Here is a 21,810-nt window from a genome sequence, read left to right on the forward strand (position 1 = left end):
TATGTGAAATAAAGTTAAATTTAAAAACCTTTGGGAACTGGTACATATAGCTCAGTGGTACATACTTATGGCACAAGGACCTGGGAACCGTTTGTGCCGAATATGAACTATTTGTACCAAAACACTCTTAAAATACCAGGAAAACTCCCACCCACACCCTTGGGGTCTGGAGGAACAGTGCTTATAAATTTGGCTCGGAGGCCAGGATGTCCCAACTGAAAGCTATGCCTCTCTAGCCTAACAGTTCTGCCTCTTTGGTAATCCTTTTCTTCGTTTGCAAACTGGAGGTCATAGCCTACCTTTCTCCTGATTCTTAGTTGAAATAAACGAATTCATAGGAAGAAACAGACGGTGCAGAGGATCAGACCTGGTTTCCCTTCATCTTGCCCTACTACGCTCAGCACATTGCTTGAGGTTGCTCTCTTCAGGTACTGGCTTCACTTTTTTAGCCCTTTACAAACTGGCTCAGGGACTTGGTTTTCTACCCTCCGGATCAAAGACCTGGGGGCTTCATTAGCATATGCAAAGTTGGGCGCGGCCTTTGGTTCAGCGGCAGTGACCCGGTGACCAAGTCCATCTTTACTTGAGACCGCGGACCCACATAGCTGAAAGGGCTAGATATCCGGCGTAAGTGAGCAGCACCCGCTTCCATAGGTAAGACCTCCCACGGAGTGTATGTAGTTAATTAAACAAAGTCTAGGAACCCTGGGCCGCCGCCCGCTTTTCCTCTCCTCGCTCTAATTTGGAGGCGGGGTGGGGGTGGGAGACAGCAGAGGAGCCTGCGCAGCCGCAGTACGCATGCGCCAGCCTGTAGCCAAGCTGACTTCAGTTTCTGGGACCTTCTGTCTGCTGCTTTCCTGGCCTGCTGAAACCTACCCATCGTGTTCTAGCCCTGATTCCTATACAACCCTCCCTAAGAGCAGATTAAGTAAAAACCACCATTCTGTTTTCACGCCAGCAGCCACCATGGTCACACCTGGCTTCCCAGGTTTTGCCTAAAAAGCAATTTTAGCAGAGAATGCCAAACCTCAAGCCAAAAAAAAAAAAAAAAAAAGAAGTTACCTCCAAAAGAGGAAAGGAAAGGTGAACTTTGTAATTTAAAGTACCAAGACTGTTGAGAACTATTTTAATGGAAACGAAAAAAAAAATAAAACCACACATCTATCAGGTCGGTGTTCTCTCAGTAAGAAAATGTTTTCTAAAATTGGAAAGAGTCCTGGTTCTACCAGGATCCATGCACACTGCTGTCTCCCAAGGCAAACGGCATTTTGCATTAAACATACATTTTAAGTAGACCTAGACATTAGCTAATTTTCCAAATATGTTTTTCTTCATGTTGCCTCGGTAGTAGCAGAAATGGGCATACCAACTTTGTTCAGTCCATTTTTCTGATGGAGCAAATTCTGTAAGACAAAATACGACTCAAGAATTCAAGAATGTCAAAGAACATCGAGCAATTTAGTTTAATGCTCCAAAAACGGTTCTAGAAAGGATATTTCATTGCATAAAGTAGTGTCCCATGAGCTAGGCAAAAGAGTAGTTTTATAGAAAGAGTGAAGACTATACAGGTCATTTCAGGGTTACTGTCTTTGTGTGGCAGTGACAGAGGCAGAAGAATAGGAAATACGCGGTAAGTTAACTGTAGATGACTACTTTTCTGTAAGAATTAACTCAGAGGGAACTTTGTGTTCAGCTAACAGCTTAGCTAGTCCATAGTAACACAGGACTTTGGCATGAATGACTCTTGGTTATCAGCCAGTCTGTGGGGGCCTAGTGCTGGCACTTGTTACGATGGCCTTCTTTAATTTGTTTTATCTAACTGGCATAAATAGTCCAAGATGAATTATTACTCTGCCCCGGGCCCCCTCACCATTAACATAAAATTTTCTGCTGTCAACCTCTTTGAAATCTATCCTTACTCTATAAGAACCCAGAAACACCTACAGTTCGGGTAGAATCTGTTATTTGTGCTCGCGTGATGAGAAATAGGCTCAGCTGTCCTGTGCCAAGAGCTGGATGGAATACTTCCAGGGCCAGTGCGCTTACCTGAGTCATCTCCTTGAGCTAATCTGTATAGCACAGCTGGAGCCAGGAAAAACATGAGGTTCAGATTTCAAAGTCAAGCTCTTTCCACTGACCCACACTGCCACGGCACACACAATCCCAACGGAAACAAAACATAAAAGCCCCAGTTTGGGAAAAGTTGCAGTTAAGAAAGATTAGACGGTTTAATAACTTCTAGTTATTAAATCCTAAGTCGAGAAGAAATAAAGATAAACATGTTAATAACGTTAAGTTACTAAAGAGGTTACTAGTAAAAGAGAGAGTCAGATGGAAAGAAATTCCAGAGAATGGGTACATTAATGGGGCCGGGACATTGAAAATTGGCTGAGTAATGAAATGCAAATTGGGATAATTAAAACTAGTTTCAATGAGAAAAAAAATATTTTCCTTCCCTAGGCACGTATGTGCGTTCCTACAGACAAGATTTTTGTTTCACGAAGCTAACAATTGCTACAATATGGAGCTATGAGATAGATGGGCCCATTGATACTTTTTCTTTTTCCTGAAACACAATTTTCCCCACCGCCATTGCGGGCCAGGCCCTCACACTGCCACGCCCACGGCGAGCTTTGATTGGTTGGCTTTCTGTCTAAGCTGCTCGCACCTATCATAGCCTTGTTAGTCACACATCTCCCTGTAGTTAGGCCAAACCATGGACATGTGGCTAATAAACATGATGGGGAAAAGCCGGAGCCAATAAAAAAAAGCAATACCGTACATGATGAAACAGAACCCGAAGTGTGTGTGTGTGTGTGTGTGTGTGTGTGCTTTCAGTATCACGTGTTATTTGACAGTGGTTTTGAACCAAAGTAGAACCAATTTTTTATTGAGCTTTTAAATTTTGTATTGTTTTAAATTTATTTTTTATTAATTAATTTTTATTTATTATTTTTATTGTTTATTGAGTATCTGGGTTCAGTTCATACCTTTTGAATCTGTTTGGAATGCTTCCCATCAGCGAAAACTGAGAGTTGGCGTGAAGGTTTACCAGTGACTTTGAGGCTTCTTCCTACAGTTCTCTCAGTGCTTAAGTGACAGCACAGTGTTCTTCAGAAAACAGGTTATTTTGATACTACCATTCAGAAGAAAGTGGGCATTGTTTTGAATTTGTAGACCTCTCTAACCATTGTATTTGGGGAAGAGCTGAGCCTGGATGTTTGTTTTATTTACCAGGATTCCGTAGAGGGTGAGGGGTGTGGGCTCTGGACCATTCAGCCTTCCGGGAAGGGCCAAGGTCATTACCCTGGCAGCATGGCTCTTGAGAAACCACCTACCTCACAAACTGAAGGGCCAGTCAGCTGGCTGTGTTCTGCAGCTGGCTGGAAGGCACAGAGCAAATCTAATGCACGGACCCAGTCCCAAAGTCAGGACGCAGAAGAGAGAGGTTCTTGGTCTATCTGAATTAATCTGAAGGATGCCAAGAGGGCAAACTCGGGCTTCTTCATTTGTCTTAGAGTTGAGTTGTGCTATTTCTACTCTACATTTTCTAGGACAAACCCAAACACAAAGACAGTTTTCCATTCATATAGGGGCCCTGCCTTCATGTGAATTGGAATAAGTGCAGTCGCTGTGTCTGTAAGAAAAACTGAAGGCCACTGTAAAAATGCTTTGAAGGAGCGAGGAGAGGCTGCCTTTCATCACATTGAGGTGCAACTTACTTTCAACACAGAGAACAGATTTAAGTTTGTTTGTAATTATATCCCTCCTTGTAATTAACTCTTTGAGGTACAGGATGTTTAACACTATCCCAGAAACTGCCCACATACATAGCTGTCCCCACTTCCCAGCTCCCAACCTCAGAGTTCTGGTTTCAGTCAACATGAAGTATTGTCGTTTTGCCTGCTTTGGGACAAGGTGTGAATGAAATTGCTCAGCCTGCCCTTTTAGTGTCTGGATTCCTGTATGGACCATGCTGTTTGAGGTTAATTTACTTGTTCCTTATATCAGTGAATCTTTGTTTGGGTATGGCCTCCCTATGCTAACCTACACCTTATGGGTCTGTTGTACATAAATTTGGATTAAAAACTTACAGCAATGACCACAACCAAGCTATAGAGAGAGCCTTCTTTTTACCACACAAACCTCCACATTCTCTGTTGTTCCTGTTCCCTCCCCTCAACCCGACTCCAGGCAGCTGCCAATTTAGTCCTCCTTAGATCAGTCTTGCTTGCCTAAGACTCCGTGTGTGGCTGTGGGGCCCCATGAATAGTAAATCACAATTTACTATTCATTCTAGTCTGTCCCTAGTGTGGTCCTTCTAACTGCCCATCACCATTGGTTGATAAAGTATTCTGTGCTGCATATAAAGTTCCCCATTTAGTGGGCACTTCAGCTGCTTCGTGTTTTTCACCACATCATGAAAGCATGCACTTTCTCGGACAGCTTGCCAAACGATGTTCCAAGAAGCTGGTACTGTTGTGTCTTTCAGAAAAGCAACGCATACAGGTTCATTACCTTGAAATCCTTCCCAGCATTCTGTATGCTTGCTCATCGGATTTTACTCAGCCATCCCAGAAGTCATCATGATGTATGATTTCTGAGAGCTTCAGAGGAGTATCTCTCTGTACTTCCAGGCAGACACATTTTAAAGTGCTCAGATCTCCTCCTCAACGTTTTGGTTTTCAATATGGGGTTTCTTTGGTGTAGCCTTGGCTGTTCTGGTACTAGCTCTGTAGACCGGGTTGGTCTTCAACTCACATTGATGCATCTGCCTCTGCCTCCTGAGTGCTGCGATTAAAGGCCTGTGCCACCACAGCTCAGCTACTTACTCATCTTTTATCCCTGAGTTGTCAGGATTTATTACACATTTTGAATGTCATTCCTTTGACAAACACTGGCATTAAGCTGTTTTCTCTTGGATCTGAAGCTTCCCTTTCCAATTTGTGAATAGTTTCTCTGGATGAGCAAATATGTCTGGGTTTTTGCTTTTACAAAATTCTATTCCTCTCCTTTCTTTTTTTTTTTCAAGCTAAGTCTTTTTTATCTTTTTTTTTCTTCTCTTTCTTTCTTTTTCCTTTTTCCATTTCTTTGAAATATTTACAAGTTCCTTGGTCTCTGTGATCTGTTTTCATCTGGTTTGTTTGTGATGGTGTTACACTTTACATATCAGGTTGGCTTTTACATGCAGGAAGGTAATGATACTGAATGGCGTTTTTAAATTTGACTAGTCACAGCCAAAATACAGTAGCTAAGGTAGAAATGGGTGGATTCATGCTCCAATCCTGATTTTGCAACACGCGAATCAAGGTTGGCAAGCTTAGCAACCTTTGTCTATGCCTCCCCCAGCAGGTTTGCCTTTGGTTAATCTGGCAGTTCTTTGCTTGCTTGCTTGCTTATTTCTTTATTTTTTCTTTTTCTTGTTCTTTCTTTTTTTTTTTTTTTTGACTGATTTAATCAAAGTTAAAGTCTCCCTGGCTTTGTGATAAGTAGAGGGAAAGTCATACTTAGCTTTTATGATCTGATATCAGTTCAAAGTAAATATTTCAATTTTTGCTAATCAGACTTCTAGATTGTATCTGTTCAGTGAGGGGATTGACTGGTAATATTAAAAGCCTAGAAGATGGGGTTCTTAGAGAACATATCTGGTATACAAGGAAATATACATTACAGCACCATAGTGGCCACTTCTGGTTATTCTTGGAAATGATAGAGTGGTAGGAGTGTTTGTTTTTTTGTTTGTTTGTTTGTTTGTTGTGTGTGTGTATGTGTGTGTGTGTGTAGCATGTGGGTGTTCATTTTTATTTTTGTTTTGATGAAAGAGCAACTGTGGAATCAGGAAGCAACTTCTAGCTTTCCCTTGAAACCAGCCTACCTTGGGATCCTGGCAAGGAAACTGGGGTAGGGTAGGGTGCTTCATGTTTCTAAAAGAAGGAAAACCTTACTTTCTGCAATGTCGTGGAATTGAGATGTCAACTGAGCTCATCTTGAAGTCAATATGAAATTGGAGAACTTCAAATATTATTTCCTGCTTTATAGGAAAAGGGCATTTTAAGGCAGTGGTTGAAAGGAGAAGAAATTGATGACAGGGTTAATGATTTTAAGAACACAGCATCCAACTCTGATACCATGTAAGAGGCAGCATGAAAAGATCTTTTCTCTGAGTACTGAAACTAAAAGCTTCTAATGAGAAGCTATCCACCCAAATGTGATCTTGTCAAAACACAAGTAACTCTTACATCTTATAAGAGATAAAGCTATGGGTTTGTTTGGGTTTATGTGTGGCTGGACTCTTTCAAGGTCACACGTGCCACCGTGTTGTATGAGCCAACAGTGCAAGGGTGGACATGGTGGTTCACTGTGTTCCAGTCAGAGGCCGGTGCTCTTTGTCATCAGGGTTGGTGGAACAGGCGAGACTGGCTGGTATCCCAAGTGAATGGGAGTGGACCTGAGGCTGAAACTTACTATTTATTGCTACTTATCCTCCTGTCCCATTCACCTCCTCCTCCCGTGCTGTGAGCCACATCTCTCCTGTAACGTCCTTCCCAGGCTACCCAGGTACGCTCTGTTATAGCTTTAGCTGACCTGGGGCTGAACTAGAAAGAATGGCTGATGAAATTCATCTTGCATGTTGCAATCCCTGAGTCTTGACTGATGGGATGTTTGTTCCCTGTTTTAAATCTGAGAACCTTGATTTTACTTGGGCAGTGTTTTGGTTTTCCTTCCTCCCTCCCTTCCTTCCTTCCTTCCTTCCTTCCTTCCTTCCTTCCTTCCTTCCTTCCCTCCCTCCCTCCCTTTCTTCCTTCCCTCCCTCCCTCCTTCCTTCCTTCCTCCCTTCCTTCCTTCTTTCCTTCCTTCCTTCCTTCCTTCCCCCTCCACATCCTCCTCACCTCCTCCTCTTCCTCCTTCTCTATGTCCTCCCTGCCTGCACCTCCTCCCGCTTTCTTTTTGTTTTTAACTGCAGCCCACATAGTATTCTTGTACCTTTAAAAAAAAAAAGAGTTGTGAGGTTTATGGTTAATAGATGAGGACAGCCTTCTGTGGAGCAGCTCTTTAAAGGATTAGCGTGTTTGGAAGGCACGGGAAGTGAAGGGGAAAGGTAAGATTCCTTTCAGAAGTATCAGTTCATAATACCAAGCTAGTTCATGTCCTCAAGTCACATGAGTAAAGCAAACAGAACTTCAAATGGTACTTCAAGGATGGGGTGATAGAGTGGTCAGAAGAGGATGATAAATGGAAATATGAAAGAATACTGTATTTCTGTATTATTGTCTGTGTGTGTGCACACGTGTGTTTTCATGTCCTACACTTACACACCCTACAGCCTATGTATAGAGGTCAGAGGATAATTTTGTGGAGTTGGTTTTCTCCTTCCACATCTATGTAGGTTCTAGGAATCAAACTCAGGATGCCAGATGTGCATGGCAAGTGCCTTTATGCCATGAGTCATCCCACAGGCCAGCAGATCTAAAAAAAGTGTCTGTTTAGAGGGTGTGTCCCTCCAGAAGCACATAGATGTTGTAGTGTTTGCCCCACTGTGCTTTTGAGGGATATGTGTATACTTACACCTCTTTCCTCTTCAACTGCTGAGTCTGACTGTCTCTTGTTACTCGTGTTTGTCATTGTTAGCGTGTTTGTTTGTTATTAAAATAAGCAGAGTTTACAGGGAGGAGAACCCCTCCTCATTCACTGCAAGCTCTATTTTTAATAGTTTTGCATCTTCTTAAAAAATCCTACTCATGAGTATTAAATTCTTCTTGATACCACATTCAGAAGAACAGTATTCTAAAGTAGACTAAAGTTTTGAAAATATATCTGTGCTTTTTTTTAACACAAGGGTGAGGAGAGGCCAGTGAAGCTGGAATTGGAAGAACCAAGTCCAGGTCCACATTCCAGCCTTCTGGTTCCCTTCTATTAAAAGGGAACAAAAGGCCAGGGTAGAGTGCTTGTCTGCCTTTCATGACGCTCTGAGTTTACAACCCAGCACCATACAAAGCCAGACAGGATAGTACTCTCAGGGTGCAGAAGCAGGAGGATCAAAAGTTCAAGACTATCTTTAACTGCAAATGCAGTTGAGACCAGCCTGGGCTACATGAGACTCAAAAACTAAACTCAGTCAAACACTGAGTTAAATGAGACCAAAATTATCTTTCCCTCCACAAAATTAATCTTCCCAATGTAAAAAATCATTGCAAAGAGATCTGGCCTTTCACTGATACAACCGGAAAATGGGGCGTACCCAGGAAAACAAGATGGTACTTGTGTGTGTTCTCATACCTTGTATCTCTTACCCTGACATCTTCCCTTTCCACCCCTGTTGTCCACATAGACTATGGTTGCTGTTTGTTACTTTATTCCCTATCATCCTTGAGAGCTTACTGACTATCAGGTACTTTCTGACCACTTAGGACAGAGCAACAAACCACACAACATGCCCTCACTTTGTGAGTCTTACACTCTAGGGGCATATTTTCTGCTGCCTTTCCAGCTAACTGTAGTTGGACCATAAGGAGCCAAGAGATAAAGAATCTGTGGTCATTTTAGCAGCCCAGGAACCAAAGACATAGTCCCTAGTCTCTGTGATTTATGAAGACGAGTCAAGAGCCAATTTCATGGTCAGTAGAGATTGTATGTTTTGCACATAGCCAGCAAATGCCACTCTATTGTTGTAGTAATTCTTTAAAACGGCCTCGGGCCAAGCCGACTATCTAAACTGCAGCGGCTCTGCCTAGCTCAGCCGCCATGTTTCTAGGCCGGAGGCCACGTGCACGAACCAGCTAGAACCAGCCTACCAGAAACACCAGCCCTGCCACCCACGAGATGCCAGCGTGAGACATGGCCCTACCAATCTCCCACGCTGTCTCTGTAAGGCTGGGCATTGCCCAGACCATTCTGCCATCCATGTGGGCCCAGTAAGAGAATGAGACCCCAATTTCTTATAGATTAATCAAAGGCTTTATATGTTTGGTAAAGCTCAATAACAATATGCCCATACAGAGAGTTGTTTCCCAATTAGCTAACCTAAATAAAAGTAGTTACCCGCACAGCTCTCCATACCAACGTGCCTTTCCATCCTCCTACATCTTTTCTCTGTCTCTCTGTCTCTCTCTCTCTCTCTCTCTCTCTCTCTCTCCTAGCTCCTCCTCTTCCTTTTCCTCTTCTCTTCCTTACTCCTCCTCTTCCTCTTCCTCTGCTAACTCCTCCCACCTTAGCTCCTCCTACACACTATTACAACCAGCCTTCAATAGATGGTCTAGCCTTAGTAATTGGCAACTTGAAATAACTACTCCAGTGAGACCATTAATAAGGTAAGAAGGGCGTTCCCAACAGACTTGACAGAATGTCAGTAAGTGGAGAAAAGAAAGAGGGCATAAATTGAGAATGATTAACTCAAGTTTGTCCTTGACAGAATTTCTACAGTGTCAGCATTGCTCACTGTTGGACCCATTTTTCCAAAATGCAATCATCATGCTTTCTAAGCTGGGAAGTCCAGGGTGTTGTAGACACAAATGCTATTGACTTTACTCAAGTTAATAGAAAAGTTACGTTGCAGTTTAGAGCACTTTGTAGAAAGTTGAGTGAGGACAAGATGTGATGTTCCGCTCAGGTGGCCCACCCGTCTGGAATCAGTGCTTCTTGAACTGTTTGGAATTTGAAAGTTTTACATATTAAGCCACAGTGTCTGCCATGGATTTGTGTTGAAAATGTGTTCCTCATGATAAAACAAGGTTGTCATTATATTGTACAAATGCTTTATTTTCTCCCTGTGGAGAGGCTGTCAGTAGATTAATGAAACAGTATAGGGGAAAGCATGACACACTGAGGCAGAGTGTGGATAAAAGGAGAGATAGATAGATAGATAGATAGATAATAGAATAAATAAAAGAGTCCTGATGGAAGTTAGGAGACAAATGATTCCAGTCTTGACCACACAATTTCAATCTACTAGTTAGATTTTTTTCATGTAGTCACCTTGGAATTACAATTACTATGATGCTTTAGTGAGAAAGGCATTTAATGAGAAGGCACAGGAAAAAAAAATAGCGTCATACTTGTAATGGCTATTCCTGGTTGTCAACTTGACTGTATTTGGAATGAACTATAATCCAGAATTGGAGGGCTCACCTCTGATCCAGATCTTGAGGCTGGAAGACACAAGTTTCTGACCTGGATTTTGGCATGGAGATCTTGAGGCACAGTGACCATGAAAAACTTAGGCCCAGACAATGTAGTCCATGCCTTTAATCTCAGGAGACTGAGGCAAGGAGATCTCTGAGTTCATGTTCAGACTAGGACAAGCAAGTCCCAGATCCAGGCATGGTGGTACACACCTTCTGCTGTAGGCCTGCATAAGGACATTGGAAAAAGGAAGATTCACTCTTTCTTCACTTGCTTATACTTACTAGCCAACACATCTGTTGGACCAGCTGGAACAACTAGCATCGTGAGACTGAACAACTACTAGATTCTTGGATTTCTCATCCACACCTGCCCATTGTTGGATGAATTGGACTACAGACTGTAAGTCTCACAGTAAACTACCTCAGTATAGAGAGACATTCCATAAGTTCTGTGACTCTAGAGAGCCCTGACTAATACAATACCCATAGCCAGATACCTTCCTATAGATAATCTCAGAGAATAACCAAAATCAAGACCACCAAAGAATGTCTCTTAACAGCAAAGTTTGATCTCAGATGTGAAGGGATGATAAACTTCTTGGTGCTCACTGCCACCCAGGAAGGTGGCGGGGGCAGAGGAAAATAATATAAGACTGATTGTGTTTGCTGTTTGCTTTCTGGGCAATGACTAAGGTCTTCTTGTGCTTTGTGTCTGAAGTTCGAACTTTCAGGGGTATCAACATTAGGAAAAAGTGTGAAGAATGAATGCTCTTCCCCTGTGAATAATCTGCAGCTACAAATTTAGAGAAGAACAGACACACAATGGGGAGCGGAATGGTAATCTTAGAAGCCATGCCTCCCCATTCCCAAATATAACTGGCACCAGTGGAAAACAGAAGGATTGGGGTGGGGATATGGAAGAAAGATCTTTATCCAATTAATTTCCTTAAGCATTCTATTTTATTTATTATTAGCATGGTGTGGGGAGGAGGTAGCCACGTACATGCTATGGTGCACTTTTAGACTCTTTAGGTCAGAGGCCAACTCTCTGGAGACAGTTCTGGACTTCCACCTTGCTAGGGTTGGGCCACTCTTGTTTCTCCTGTGCTGTGTGTACTACAGGCTTGCTGGCCTGTGAGCTTCTGGGCAGTTCTCCTATGTCTGCTTGCTATCTCAGAGTAAGAGTTCTGGGTGTTACAGCTGTTTGCCACCACATGCAGTTTGGTGGCTCACACCTTTAATCCCAGAGTTTTGGAGGCAGAGGCTGGTGGATCTCTGAGTTCAAGGCCAGCCTGGTCTACATAGTGAGTTACAGGTCTGGCAGAGGTTACAGAGAGAAATCCTGTTAAAAAACTAACAAACAAACAAACAAACAAACAACAAAAACAGCCAGGAGGCAGGGGGTGCTGTGGGAGGCTAAGCAGATCAAACTCAGACCATCAGGATTGCTTGGCTGAACTGTCCAAAATGGTTCCCAGTTGATTTTTCTAACTGAAGAATTTGTAATTCTTCAAAGATGAAGAAACCTAACAGATATTTCTGTTGTTTATTATACAACCAGAAAGACGCCAGACAAGGGGCAGCCTGGGCAGAAAGATAAATTTATAATAAACAACTGTCAGTCCATGTGTTAAAAATTCTGGAATCCATGCAAAGTGGAGCAGGCAGATCCAGAAGGCTCGCCTAATCCAGTCTGTTCATCTGGAAGCTCTTTTCCTACTGCAACTTGACACAGACTCATTAGCTGGTCTCTTACTTAGGATCAAGCATGTGGTACTCCACTAGTCATGGTTTACCAGCAGTTGCCCATAACTATGTTTGAGAAAACACTAAAGAAATCCAATTCCCTCCATCAATAACAAAGGGGGTAGGGGGGCTCTGTGAACAGAGGGTTCACCCTGGAAATGTGTGTAAGTAATTCACCACTCACTTTTCCAGCTCCACAGCATGTAGATGGAAAAACATCATATTTTCATAAAATGTGTAGAAATAATCAGCCTTTGATGCCAGGTGTCAGAGAAGGATGAGCTTGGGTTAACTTTCACTTTGTTTCCATTCGACCAGCCATGGACTCCAGCTGCAGAACTCCACCAAGCAACTCCTGGGTTTATCCCACTGTGATACTCTGCTTCTTTGGGTTTTTCTCCATGTTCAGGCCTTCAGAGTCATTCTTAATCCCATTTTTGTCTGAACCCAGTAAGAATCTCACCAGTACAGAGGTAAGCTAATGGGTACTTATTTTCATAGGGGTTCATTTCACAGGACTTGAACAAGGTGGTAGGAATGTCATTCAAATTATAGTAAGAAAAAAAAAGCTTTGAATTCCAGTGAGCCCCCATTTTCACAGAATTTATTACACAATAGAACTGCATCCTTCCTCAGGACAATTACAAAAAATATTAAGCCAAACACTTATTTAACATCTACGAAGAATATTTTAAATTTCAGAGTTTTGATGTTAGTCTGGATAGAGATAGAGATACAGAGAGAGAGAGAGAGAGAGAGAGAGATACAGATAGAGAGAGAGAGATACAGAGAGAGAGAGAGAGAGAGAGAGAGAGAGAGAGAGAGATACAGAGAGAGAGAGAGATGGGGGGGGACTTTTCTGGTCTCCATTGTTTCTATCACATTTGCCCTAAAATGAAGCTGTTCTCTGCCGTGGGAGTGCCTTCTGGGAAACCAGTAGGCTGCTGTGGTATAAGCAGGATGCAATAAGAAAGTGCAATACAATTACATGTCATGTTTAGTGAATATATTAGTTATCTATAGTTAAGACCATGACATTTCAGAGAATTCCTGTCCTTCAGTGCCACTGTAGCCACCACAAACTCACACCTCAACACTTAATTATGCATTTATGTGACATCAGTGAAAATAAACCTACTGCTCTGTCACCCATAAAAACATAACACATGGAGACTCTGGGTTTGAGTCCCAGCCACCCACATGACAACTCACAACTGTGACTCCAGTTGCAGGAGATCTGGCACCCTCACACAGACATAAATGCAGGCAAAACACCAATGCATGTAAAAATAAATACATTTTAAAATTTATATAGTATGCAATGTAAAACTCAATAATGATGATAAATGACTGTTACTGTCTACTCATTTACTGCTACTTTTATCATTGTCTTAAGGCATCATTTTATTTTTACTTAAGTACCATACAACAACAGCATCAGCCCATATATCCTATGGTTACTATGGTTACTGTATCTTTCTTTCTGTGTAGTCCTGGCTGTCCTCGAACTCACTCTGTAGACCAGGCTGGCCTCGAACTCAGAAATTCACCTGCCCCTGCATCCCAAGTGCTGGGATTAAAGGCATACTCTTTCAATTTCAACATATTCTCTTGTGTTTAAGTTAACCTCATGTTTTTCTAACAGTATTATCACACCACTATACACCACATAGCTGAGCTGTATAAGTGCGTTATACACTCTAAAGTTTCTGGGTGCACACTCTATAAAGTTTGCACAATAAATAAAATTAGCCAAGCATATCAACAACACATGGTTATATATTTTTGTGACTCTTACTCAGTTTTGAAAAACTATTTAGCAGCAGATGTGATATAAACAGATTTACTTCCTGATTTACTTCTCTCCCGGAAGGCCAAATTCTCTTACTTAAAAAGATACTTCTTACTGGGCATGGCAGCCCATGCCTTTAATCCCAGCACTCAGGAGGCAGAAACAGAGGCAGATGGATTTCTGTGACCTGGAGGCCAATCTGGTATACATAGCCTGTTCTAGTTTTGTCAGGAATGCATCCCTCCCTTCCTGTCTTTCCCTGTATCTAAAAAGATACAAAAAGAAAATGCACTAAGCCTACTAAAAAATCACCCTGAGCTGGTTTACTATCTTCAACCACAACAATGAAAATGTCGTATGGAAGGTAGCATTATTTTGAAAGCTAAGTGGTACTGGATTATCAATAGGAAATTAGCAAAGACAGAATCCAAGCAAACCCCAATGGCTTCAGAGTTTTTTGAACTGAAGCATGTCACATTTAAGGCAAAGGTCAGAGATGAGGCAGAATCACCTCAACATGCCCACCAGTTTTGTGCCTGCATATACAACGGACAGGTGAGTAAATCCTCCTTTAGAACCACAGGTTAGTTGTGGGCCCTCATGTGACCTTGGTGGGGCCACATGTCAATGAGGAAGAGTTCAGTAATCCAAGAGACTGAATCTTACCCATCACGCTTAAGGATCATTCACAATGTTTTGAGTGTTTTCTATCTATGAAACTTGAGTGTCCATGTGTTTGCCATGCAATAGTGATGTCAACCTAGCAGTGACATAAAAAGCCATGGATAGGGTGGGAAGAACTTGCAAGCCTGGCAAATGTAAACAAGAAGAAAATGAAATACATTACCAACCATTCGATCTTGCTTCGTGTGTGTGTGTGTGTGTGTGTGTGTGTGTGTGTGTGTCTGTCTACCCAGATTTCAGACAGGTGAGAAGCAGTGGTGGAACAAGTAAATAGAGGTGTTCTACTCTTTACATTGAGAATTCTATACCTAATGCTGCTATTATTTGTATAAGAGTAGTTTGGGATTTTTTTCAATTTATTCATTTATTAATTCATGTGCATTGGTATTTTGCCTGCATGTATGTATGTATGACAGTGTTGGATCCCCTAGAATTGGAGTTACAGAGAGTTGTGATCTGCCATGTGGGTGTTAGGAATTGAACCTGAGTCCTCTGGAAGAACAGCCAGTGCTCTTAAATAACTCTCCAGCTTGCTAAATTGGGATTTTTTAAGAACTCGGAAATCTCAGAAGTTCAGGGTATTTAAGTTTAAACTTAACTTGAAATTTTTTAACTAATTTATTCAACCATTACATGTTACTTGAATTTATTATATAGTTCAGAGGACCTATGATCTCTTTAGAACTCTTCTACTGGGATACACCTATGTATGTAAGTTGCTTGGAGTTTTGGTTTCTTTTCTTTTTCTTTCCCTCTCCAACAACTCCATGGTGCTTTATTTTTGTTGTTTTCATTTCACAAAGACACTAGTTTTTCTTAGTAATTTACCTGCACATCAGTTTTCTATTTTTCCCCACAACATGAAGAATGTCTGATTAAATGTGACTTTGAGGTACAAATCAGTTCCCATATGTCCATTTGAAATGTGCTGTGCTTCTGATCACACCTACTTATCAAATCCACAGATGACAAATGAGATCCTTCCTGTTTGGACGTACTCTTACCTGGCAACGCTGCCACCCGTGTTTGTCCTCACCGACTACCTGCGATACAAACCCGTCATCATGTTACACGTTGTGGCCTTCGCCACTAGCTACCTGTTTCTCTTGTTTGGCCAAGGTGTGATACTCATGCAGATAGCAGAGTTCTTTTTTGGGATTGTGTCAGCCACAGAGATAGCCTACTTTGCCTACATATATAGCATGGTCAGCCCAGAGCACTATCAGAAAGTAAGCAGCTACTGTCGGAGTATCACGCTAGTGGCCTACACAGCAGGCTCGGTGCTAGCCCAGCTCCTGGTGTCCCTGATAAGCGTGCCATACTCTACCCTTTTTTTCATATCCTTGGCCTGTGTCTCTGTGGCTTTCTTTTTCTCACTTTTTCTACCAATGCCTAAGAAAAGCATGTTTTTCCATACAAAGTCTGACAGAGAAGATTGTCCAAAGCCACTGGAACAATGTACTGTTCTCAAGGAAGCCCAGAACAACAGAGCTCACCCAGAACTGTTTGCCAATTCAGAGAATCTAGGGGACAAAGAGATGAGCAACCTGGAGCCAGAAAATTCAGCTTTGAGACACTTTGTGTATTGGTTTCAGGATCTGAAGGAGTGCTACTCCTCAAAGCACCTTGTTTACTGGTCCTTGTGGTGGGCTTTTGCCACAGCAGGTTATAACCAAATCTTGAACTATGTTCAAGTCCTATGGGAACACAAGGCACCCTCCCAAGATTCTTCTATCTATAATGGAGCAGTAGAGGCCGTAGCAACATTCGGAGGTAAGTGCACATCTCTCTCCTCCTCTGCTGCTTCCCTCTGCAGATCATTGCTCCAGATGCTAAACTTTTCCACAGCAGTTAATTAACTATAACCAGAAAGTAAAGTGGTTTGTTTTTTAGTTGAGGGAAGGGGATAAAAAATACACATGTGTATATGGCTGTGTTTGCACAGAGGCCAGAGGAGGGCATTGAGTGTCCCCTAAAATGGGCTTTCTCACTGAGACCAGAGCTAGGCTAGTAGCCAGTAAGCCCCAGTGATCCTCTTGTCCCCACTCACTACAGCACTGGGCTTACAGGTATGCACAAGCACATCCAATGTTTTACAGATTCTCTGGGGATTTGAATTCAGGTCATCAAGCTTCCATAACAAGACCTCTTACCCACTGAGCCATCTTCTCACTCAAGAATAGAAGGCACTGGAAAAATAAGAATACAATATTTTTATACTATATGTTAGTTACAAATAACTCAAGAATAAAGCTTAGAACCAGTAATATATTTCTAGTAGAATCCACAGATTCCATTTCAGTAAAATAGATGTTGATAATGTTCCCTGTTCCTTCAGTATTAGGTTCATATGTTTTAAAGTTTGATGAGTGAGATCAATATACCTTCTATTTTTTATCTTTTTCATGTGTGCATTTGTGTACACATGCAAGTCTGCACACACAGATACATGTGAAGGCCAAATGACAGCTTTAAGTATCACCCTTTGGGTCCATCCATTTTTTTTCTTTTCTTTTTTTAAGCAAGGTTTCTCATTGGCCTGTAACTGACCTAATAGACCGATCCGTCAGTTTGGCCAGTTTCTTCTAGAGATCTCCTAGTCCCATTACCGTGAATACAGTATACTACCCAGCTTCTTATGTGGGTTCTGGGACTTAAACTCAAGACTTTGTACTTGCAAGGCAAGGACTCCACTCACTAAGCTAGCCCAGCCCTTTATTGTTTTTTGATTTTTTGTTTTTGTTTTAGATGGGGTTTCACAACACAACTTTGGATATCCTGGCTGTCAACCAGGCTGGGCTTGAACTCTGAGATCCCCCAGCCTCTGCCTCCCAAGTGCTGGTATTAAAAGCAGGTGCCAACATCTCTGGGTTGGTTTACTCTTTTTAAGCTTGTGAACAAGTGTGCTGGGCACATTTCCCCCTGGGCCTCTGTGCCCTTCCCTTCCGTTCCCTTCCTAGTTGTTTGATGGCTTAGTTAGTGTTTTGGATTCGATGCATTGCAGATACAGACCCTCTGTCTGCCACTGAACAGCAAAGCCTTTCCTCCCATTCTGTAGACATCCTCTGCACCCGACTGCTTCCCTTCTCCCTGCAGATGCCTTGAATTTCACACAGTCTCATTGGTTGACTCTCGCCATTATTTCCTGAGCTACTAGAGTCAAGACTGTTTCTAACATTTAAAGGAAAGAGAAAGTGCAGAATTTTTATTATTAACTCTAGAAAATACATGATGGTTTCCAGACTCTTACCTAGAGAATCTTTCTAGGGACCTTCATAACTCTAGGCTGCACACCAACCATTTTCACATTTCAAAAATTACGTAATTTCCATGATGTTACTCTCAGGATTCTAATATCAAAAAGAAATTTGCCTTTGAAGTACACTGTGCAATAAATATTTATGTAGTCGTAAATGGAAATGTTACATGAGCCTTTGAAGATGTGTTTTAGGAAATGGGATATTTTTCCACACCTTCCTCTACAAAAAGCTTCAGAAATGCACGTAGCCTCTGTGTTATTATTGTTTCCCTCTTGGAAGGCTTCCACTAACTCCTGAAAGCCAAGGCTGAGGCAGAATTGGATGACTGAAATTATTGCTCTTATGGCTGAAATTCCTGGGGAGAGCTACTCCTTTTTAGAGACAGTTCTGTCACAGATCACCCACCAAAAAATAACCCGCCAATTGTCAATAATTTGAGCCCTTTGTTCGGTTGCTAACTGGTAACCTTTCCAAACTGTGTACATCAGTACAGGTCCTTTTTTTTCCAAACTCTCAAGGAAATCAGTTCAGCTGTAGCAGGAGGCGGATCACTTGAGCCCAGGAGTTCAAGGACAATGTAAGGAGATCTCCAAGATCCCCCGGGTCTAAGAAGGATGGGAAAAAGGGAAGGAAGGAAGGAAGGAAGGAAGGAAGGAAGGAAGGAAGGAAGGAAGGAAGGAAGGAAGATATTGGGACACCCATTGCTCCAAAACATACAATTTAAAACAATAGAGAAACTTTTTTTCCAAGGCATTTACACGCTACCCTGGGTGTTCTTTAAATGACAGGGACACTGTGTATGCACTACACTGCTGTGTTTAGGTTCTTTCTATCCCTTCTGCCTGTGTAGTTAATGCTAATTAAAAGTATAACAGCAAACTGGGTTGAAAACAAATAGGAAGTGAGAAAAAAAAAAAAAGAAAACTTGAGGCCTTTGTTGAGGTTCCTTCCTGCAAAGTCAATAACTCGATTCTTCCCCGTTGTCTGTCTCTAGGAGCTTTGGCTTCATTCTCAGTGGGCTATATAAAGGTCAACTGGGATCTTCTAGGAGAGTTGGGACTGGCTGTCTTCTCGGCTGTCATTGCAGGATCTCTGTTTCTCATGAATTACACACTCAGCATCTGGGTGTGCTATGCTGGCTATCTACTGGTCAAGTCTAGCTACTCGTTTCTTATAACCATCGCAGTGTAAGTATCACCTACCACTCCTCCCTACTCTTTGTGGATTCCAAAAGATTCTCTGGGAACTTCAGAAGGATTTTAGTCCATTTCAGTGTTTAAATATTAACTACATATTGAATGGAATTAAGTGAAGTCATCTTCTCGTTTAGCTGAATAGACTTGACTCATCAAAGGAAGAAATCTGGGAGCCATAGGAACCAAAAGCAAGGGTCCATGATCTCCTTTTGATTTCTTTTTACTTCCAATGATTTTTTTCTTAATAAAGTCCAGTGTTATTTAATTTCAAATGCATAGGTTTAGATTTTTATCTGTAGCCCCATTTAGTTGCATGAGAAGTTCTAAGCACATACTTTTTGGGAACAAAATGTTCTCAGGAAAGTTATAAAAAGTTGGACTCAGGTGATGGGAGATGGGGAGGGAACGAAGCAAAGATTATAAGAAAACTTCAGCTTTACTTATACTTGGGACTGTGTCCTTTTGAATAATTTTTAAAATAAGGTCTCTGAAAATCAGAGTTCCATTAATACTTATACCTGTTTTTTTTAGAGTTTTTTGTTTTGATTTTTACAAAAGAAATTATTAAAAAGCATGCAGCATATATGTGGGCACAGTTAAAACTGGCTACAAGGAATTGTCTTTAGGAGCAGGCTATGAGGTTCAGTTGGTAACATGCCTGGCCCATATGCATGATTCTTAGCACTACAAACTCTGATGTGGTAGAACATTTCTGTTATTCAGATCATGAGAGGTAGAGGAAGAAAGATCAGAAGCTCAAGGCCATTCTTGGTGAAATAGCAAGTTTGATGACAGCCTGGGCCACATGCATCTTGTCTCAGAGAAGGTGGAGAAAAGAGTATAGTTAGTGCCCTTTGGTTTTAGCCAAAAAGGACGAGAAATGTGCATTTTAGTTTCACACTACATCTGAGAAAGACTGACAAGTTTTACCAAGTTTCTTTTTTAAGATTTTATTTTATTCTTTAACGATTTATTTATTTTATATATATGAATACTCTGTTGCTGTCTCCAGACACACCAGAAGAGGGTATTGGATCCAATTACAAATGGCTATGAGCCACCATGTGGTTGCTGGGAATTGAATTTAGGACCTCTGGAAGAGCAGTCAGTGCTTTTAACCATTGAGCCATCTCTCCAGCTCCTTTACCTTATGTATGTAAGTGTTTCTGCCTGCATGTATGCAGGTCTACAAGTACAGTACTTGAAGAGATCAGAAGATCTCACTGGGATGCCTTGAAATGGTTGTGAGCAGCCATGTGGGTGCTGGGAACCAAACCCTGATCTTTGGGAAGAACAGCTAGTGCTCTTAGCCTGTATGTCATCTCTCCAGTCCCTCACGTTTCATTTTTAATTTGTGAAAAATGTTGAATAAACAAGAAAACATTGGAATATGAGTCCCAAAGCCAAAGATCATGAGAAAATGCAGGTGTCACTAGTTAGCAAATGTTCTGGTTTCATTTCTGTTGCTGTGACAGATACTCTGGCAAAAAGCAACAGAGGTTAGAAAATTGTTAATTTGGTTTATAATTCCAAGTTATAGCTCAAGGTTTTTTTAGGGGGAGTCATATTATATCCATGGTCAAGAGCAGAGAAAACTAATATGTTCTTCCTTCTTGTCCTCAGCTTTCTCCTCTGTTCAGCTCCCCTCCCTAGGGAATGGTGCCACCCACATTAATCCAGACAGGCTTCCAGATACATGTTCACAGGCTAACCTAATCTAGATATACCCTCTTTAAGACTATTCCCAGATGATCGTAAGTTGTTTCAAGTGGATGATTGAAATCAAACATCACAGAAAGCTAAAAATTTTTTACTGAAATATCTTGGTTTAATGAATCAAGTTAAATATCTAGTTTCATTTTTTGTAATGAGAATTGAAAGGTAGAACTATTATTATTCCTTTGAATTTAAAAAAAAACCATTCAGAATCCAAAGCCTTTTGTCTTCATTCTAAGAAATGTGATCAGACTTTGAAATCTTTATAGTTAAAAACTAATTAAAGATTCAGTCAGTTGAACAAACAACCGTGGTCTGAATCTTCCAAAGAACAATCACCTACCATACCTTCTGACTGTAGGTCATAAACAATTAACTAAATACATTTTTAAAAGTCCTCAGATTAAATGATGTTTGTATATTTATAAAAACTTCATTGCAAACATGTATGAAAGCAACTTACATTCAATATTCTCAAGTTATGAGATGTTAATGTTTAAGTTTAATTTTTGGAAAGTGCTAGATCATACAGGAGGAATTTCATCGTAGTGCCTTTATTCCACCCTTTAGAAATACTGAGCTCTTTTTCTTTATTCTGCCTGTTTGTCTATACTGGATAAGAGCTAGGTAAGATGTGCCTTAACAACACTGTTTTCCATTCTTTGTTTTGTTCTGGTTTCTTGTTTGGTTTTAATGCACGATCTCAAGCACACCCAAGATGACCTTGAATTTGCTATGTGGCCTAGAATGGTCGTGGATTCCTCCTGCCTCCTGAATGCTAGTAGTATAGATATTACAGGAGCTCAGCACCATGCCCAGTTTCAGTTTCTATCCTTTAGATAAGAACTTTATGCATGCTATGGTTAAATGCTAACTCAACATTTAATGACAGCTTTCAGATTGCAGTTAACCTGAGCTTAGAACGTTATGCCCTGGTGTTCGGCATAGACACCTTTATTGCCTTGGTGATTCAGACCATCATGACTATGATTGTGGTAGATCAAAGAGGGCTCCAATTGCCAGTAACTACTCAGGTAAGCTGCAGGAGTTCTGTTACCTATTACTATGTTATAATACCCGTGTATAGGTAATAGGTATATATAACTCTGTATATAGGTATATACTAATTCTGTATAGGTAATAATTAACTCTGTTACCTATTAGTATGTTAACTAATATTATGTTACTATTGACATTGTAGCTAGGAATATAGAATAACTAGGTTGCCTCCAAGATGTCTTAATCTTGCCTTCGGCCCCTGCCTGGTCCCTTGGACTGGAGCAGACACAGAGTCG

At 41.3% G+C, this 21,810-nt stretch overlaps 1 protein-coding gene across 3 annotated transcripts in view; it reads left to right on the forward strand.

Annotated features, from left to right (window-relative positions):
- The first annotated feature begins 347 nt into the window (after positions 1-347).
- Positions 348-21,810, forward strand: part of Slc19a3 (solute carrier family 19 member 3) — a 29,877-nt gene continuing 8,414 nt past the window's right edge. Inside the window, exons 1-5 of one of the 3 annotated variants that reach the window (XM_028789449.1) lie at positions 348-428; positions 12,186-12,340; positions 15,309-16,116; positions 18,598-18,790; positions 21,408-21,549. In XM_028789449.1, coding sequence (XP_028645282.1) covers positions 12,188-12,340; positions 15,309-16,116; positions 18,598-18,790; positions 21,408-21,549 — 1,296 coding nt within the window. In that variant the 5' untranslated portion in view covers positions 348-428; positions 12,186-12,187. Of the gene's footprint in view, positions 429-555; positions 655-10,406; positions 10,522-12,185; positions 12,341-15,308; positions 16,117-18,597; positions 18,791-21,407; positions 21,550-21,810 lie in introns of those variants that run through there. The other 2 variants (XM_028789448.1, XM_028789447.1) reach the window with 2 other exon arrangements.

This window comes from Grammomys surdaster, unplaced genomic scaffold, assembly GCF_004785775.1.
Source record: "Grammomys surdaster isolate TR1022 unplaced genomic scaffold, NIH_TR_1.0 125833, whole genome shotgun sequence".
Lineage (NCBI taxonomy): Eukaryota > Metazoa > Chordata > Mammalia > Rodentia > Muridae > Grammomys > Grammomys surdaster.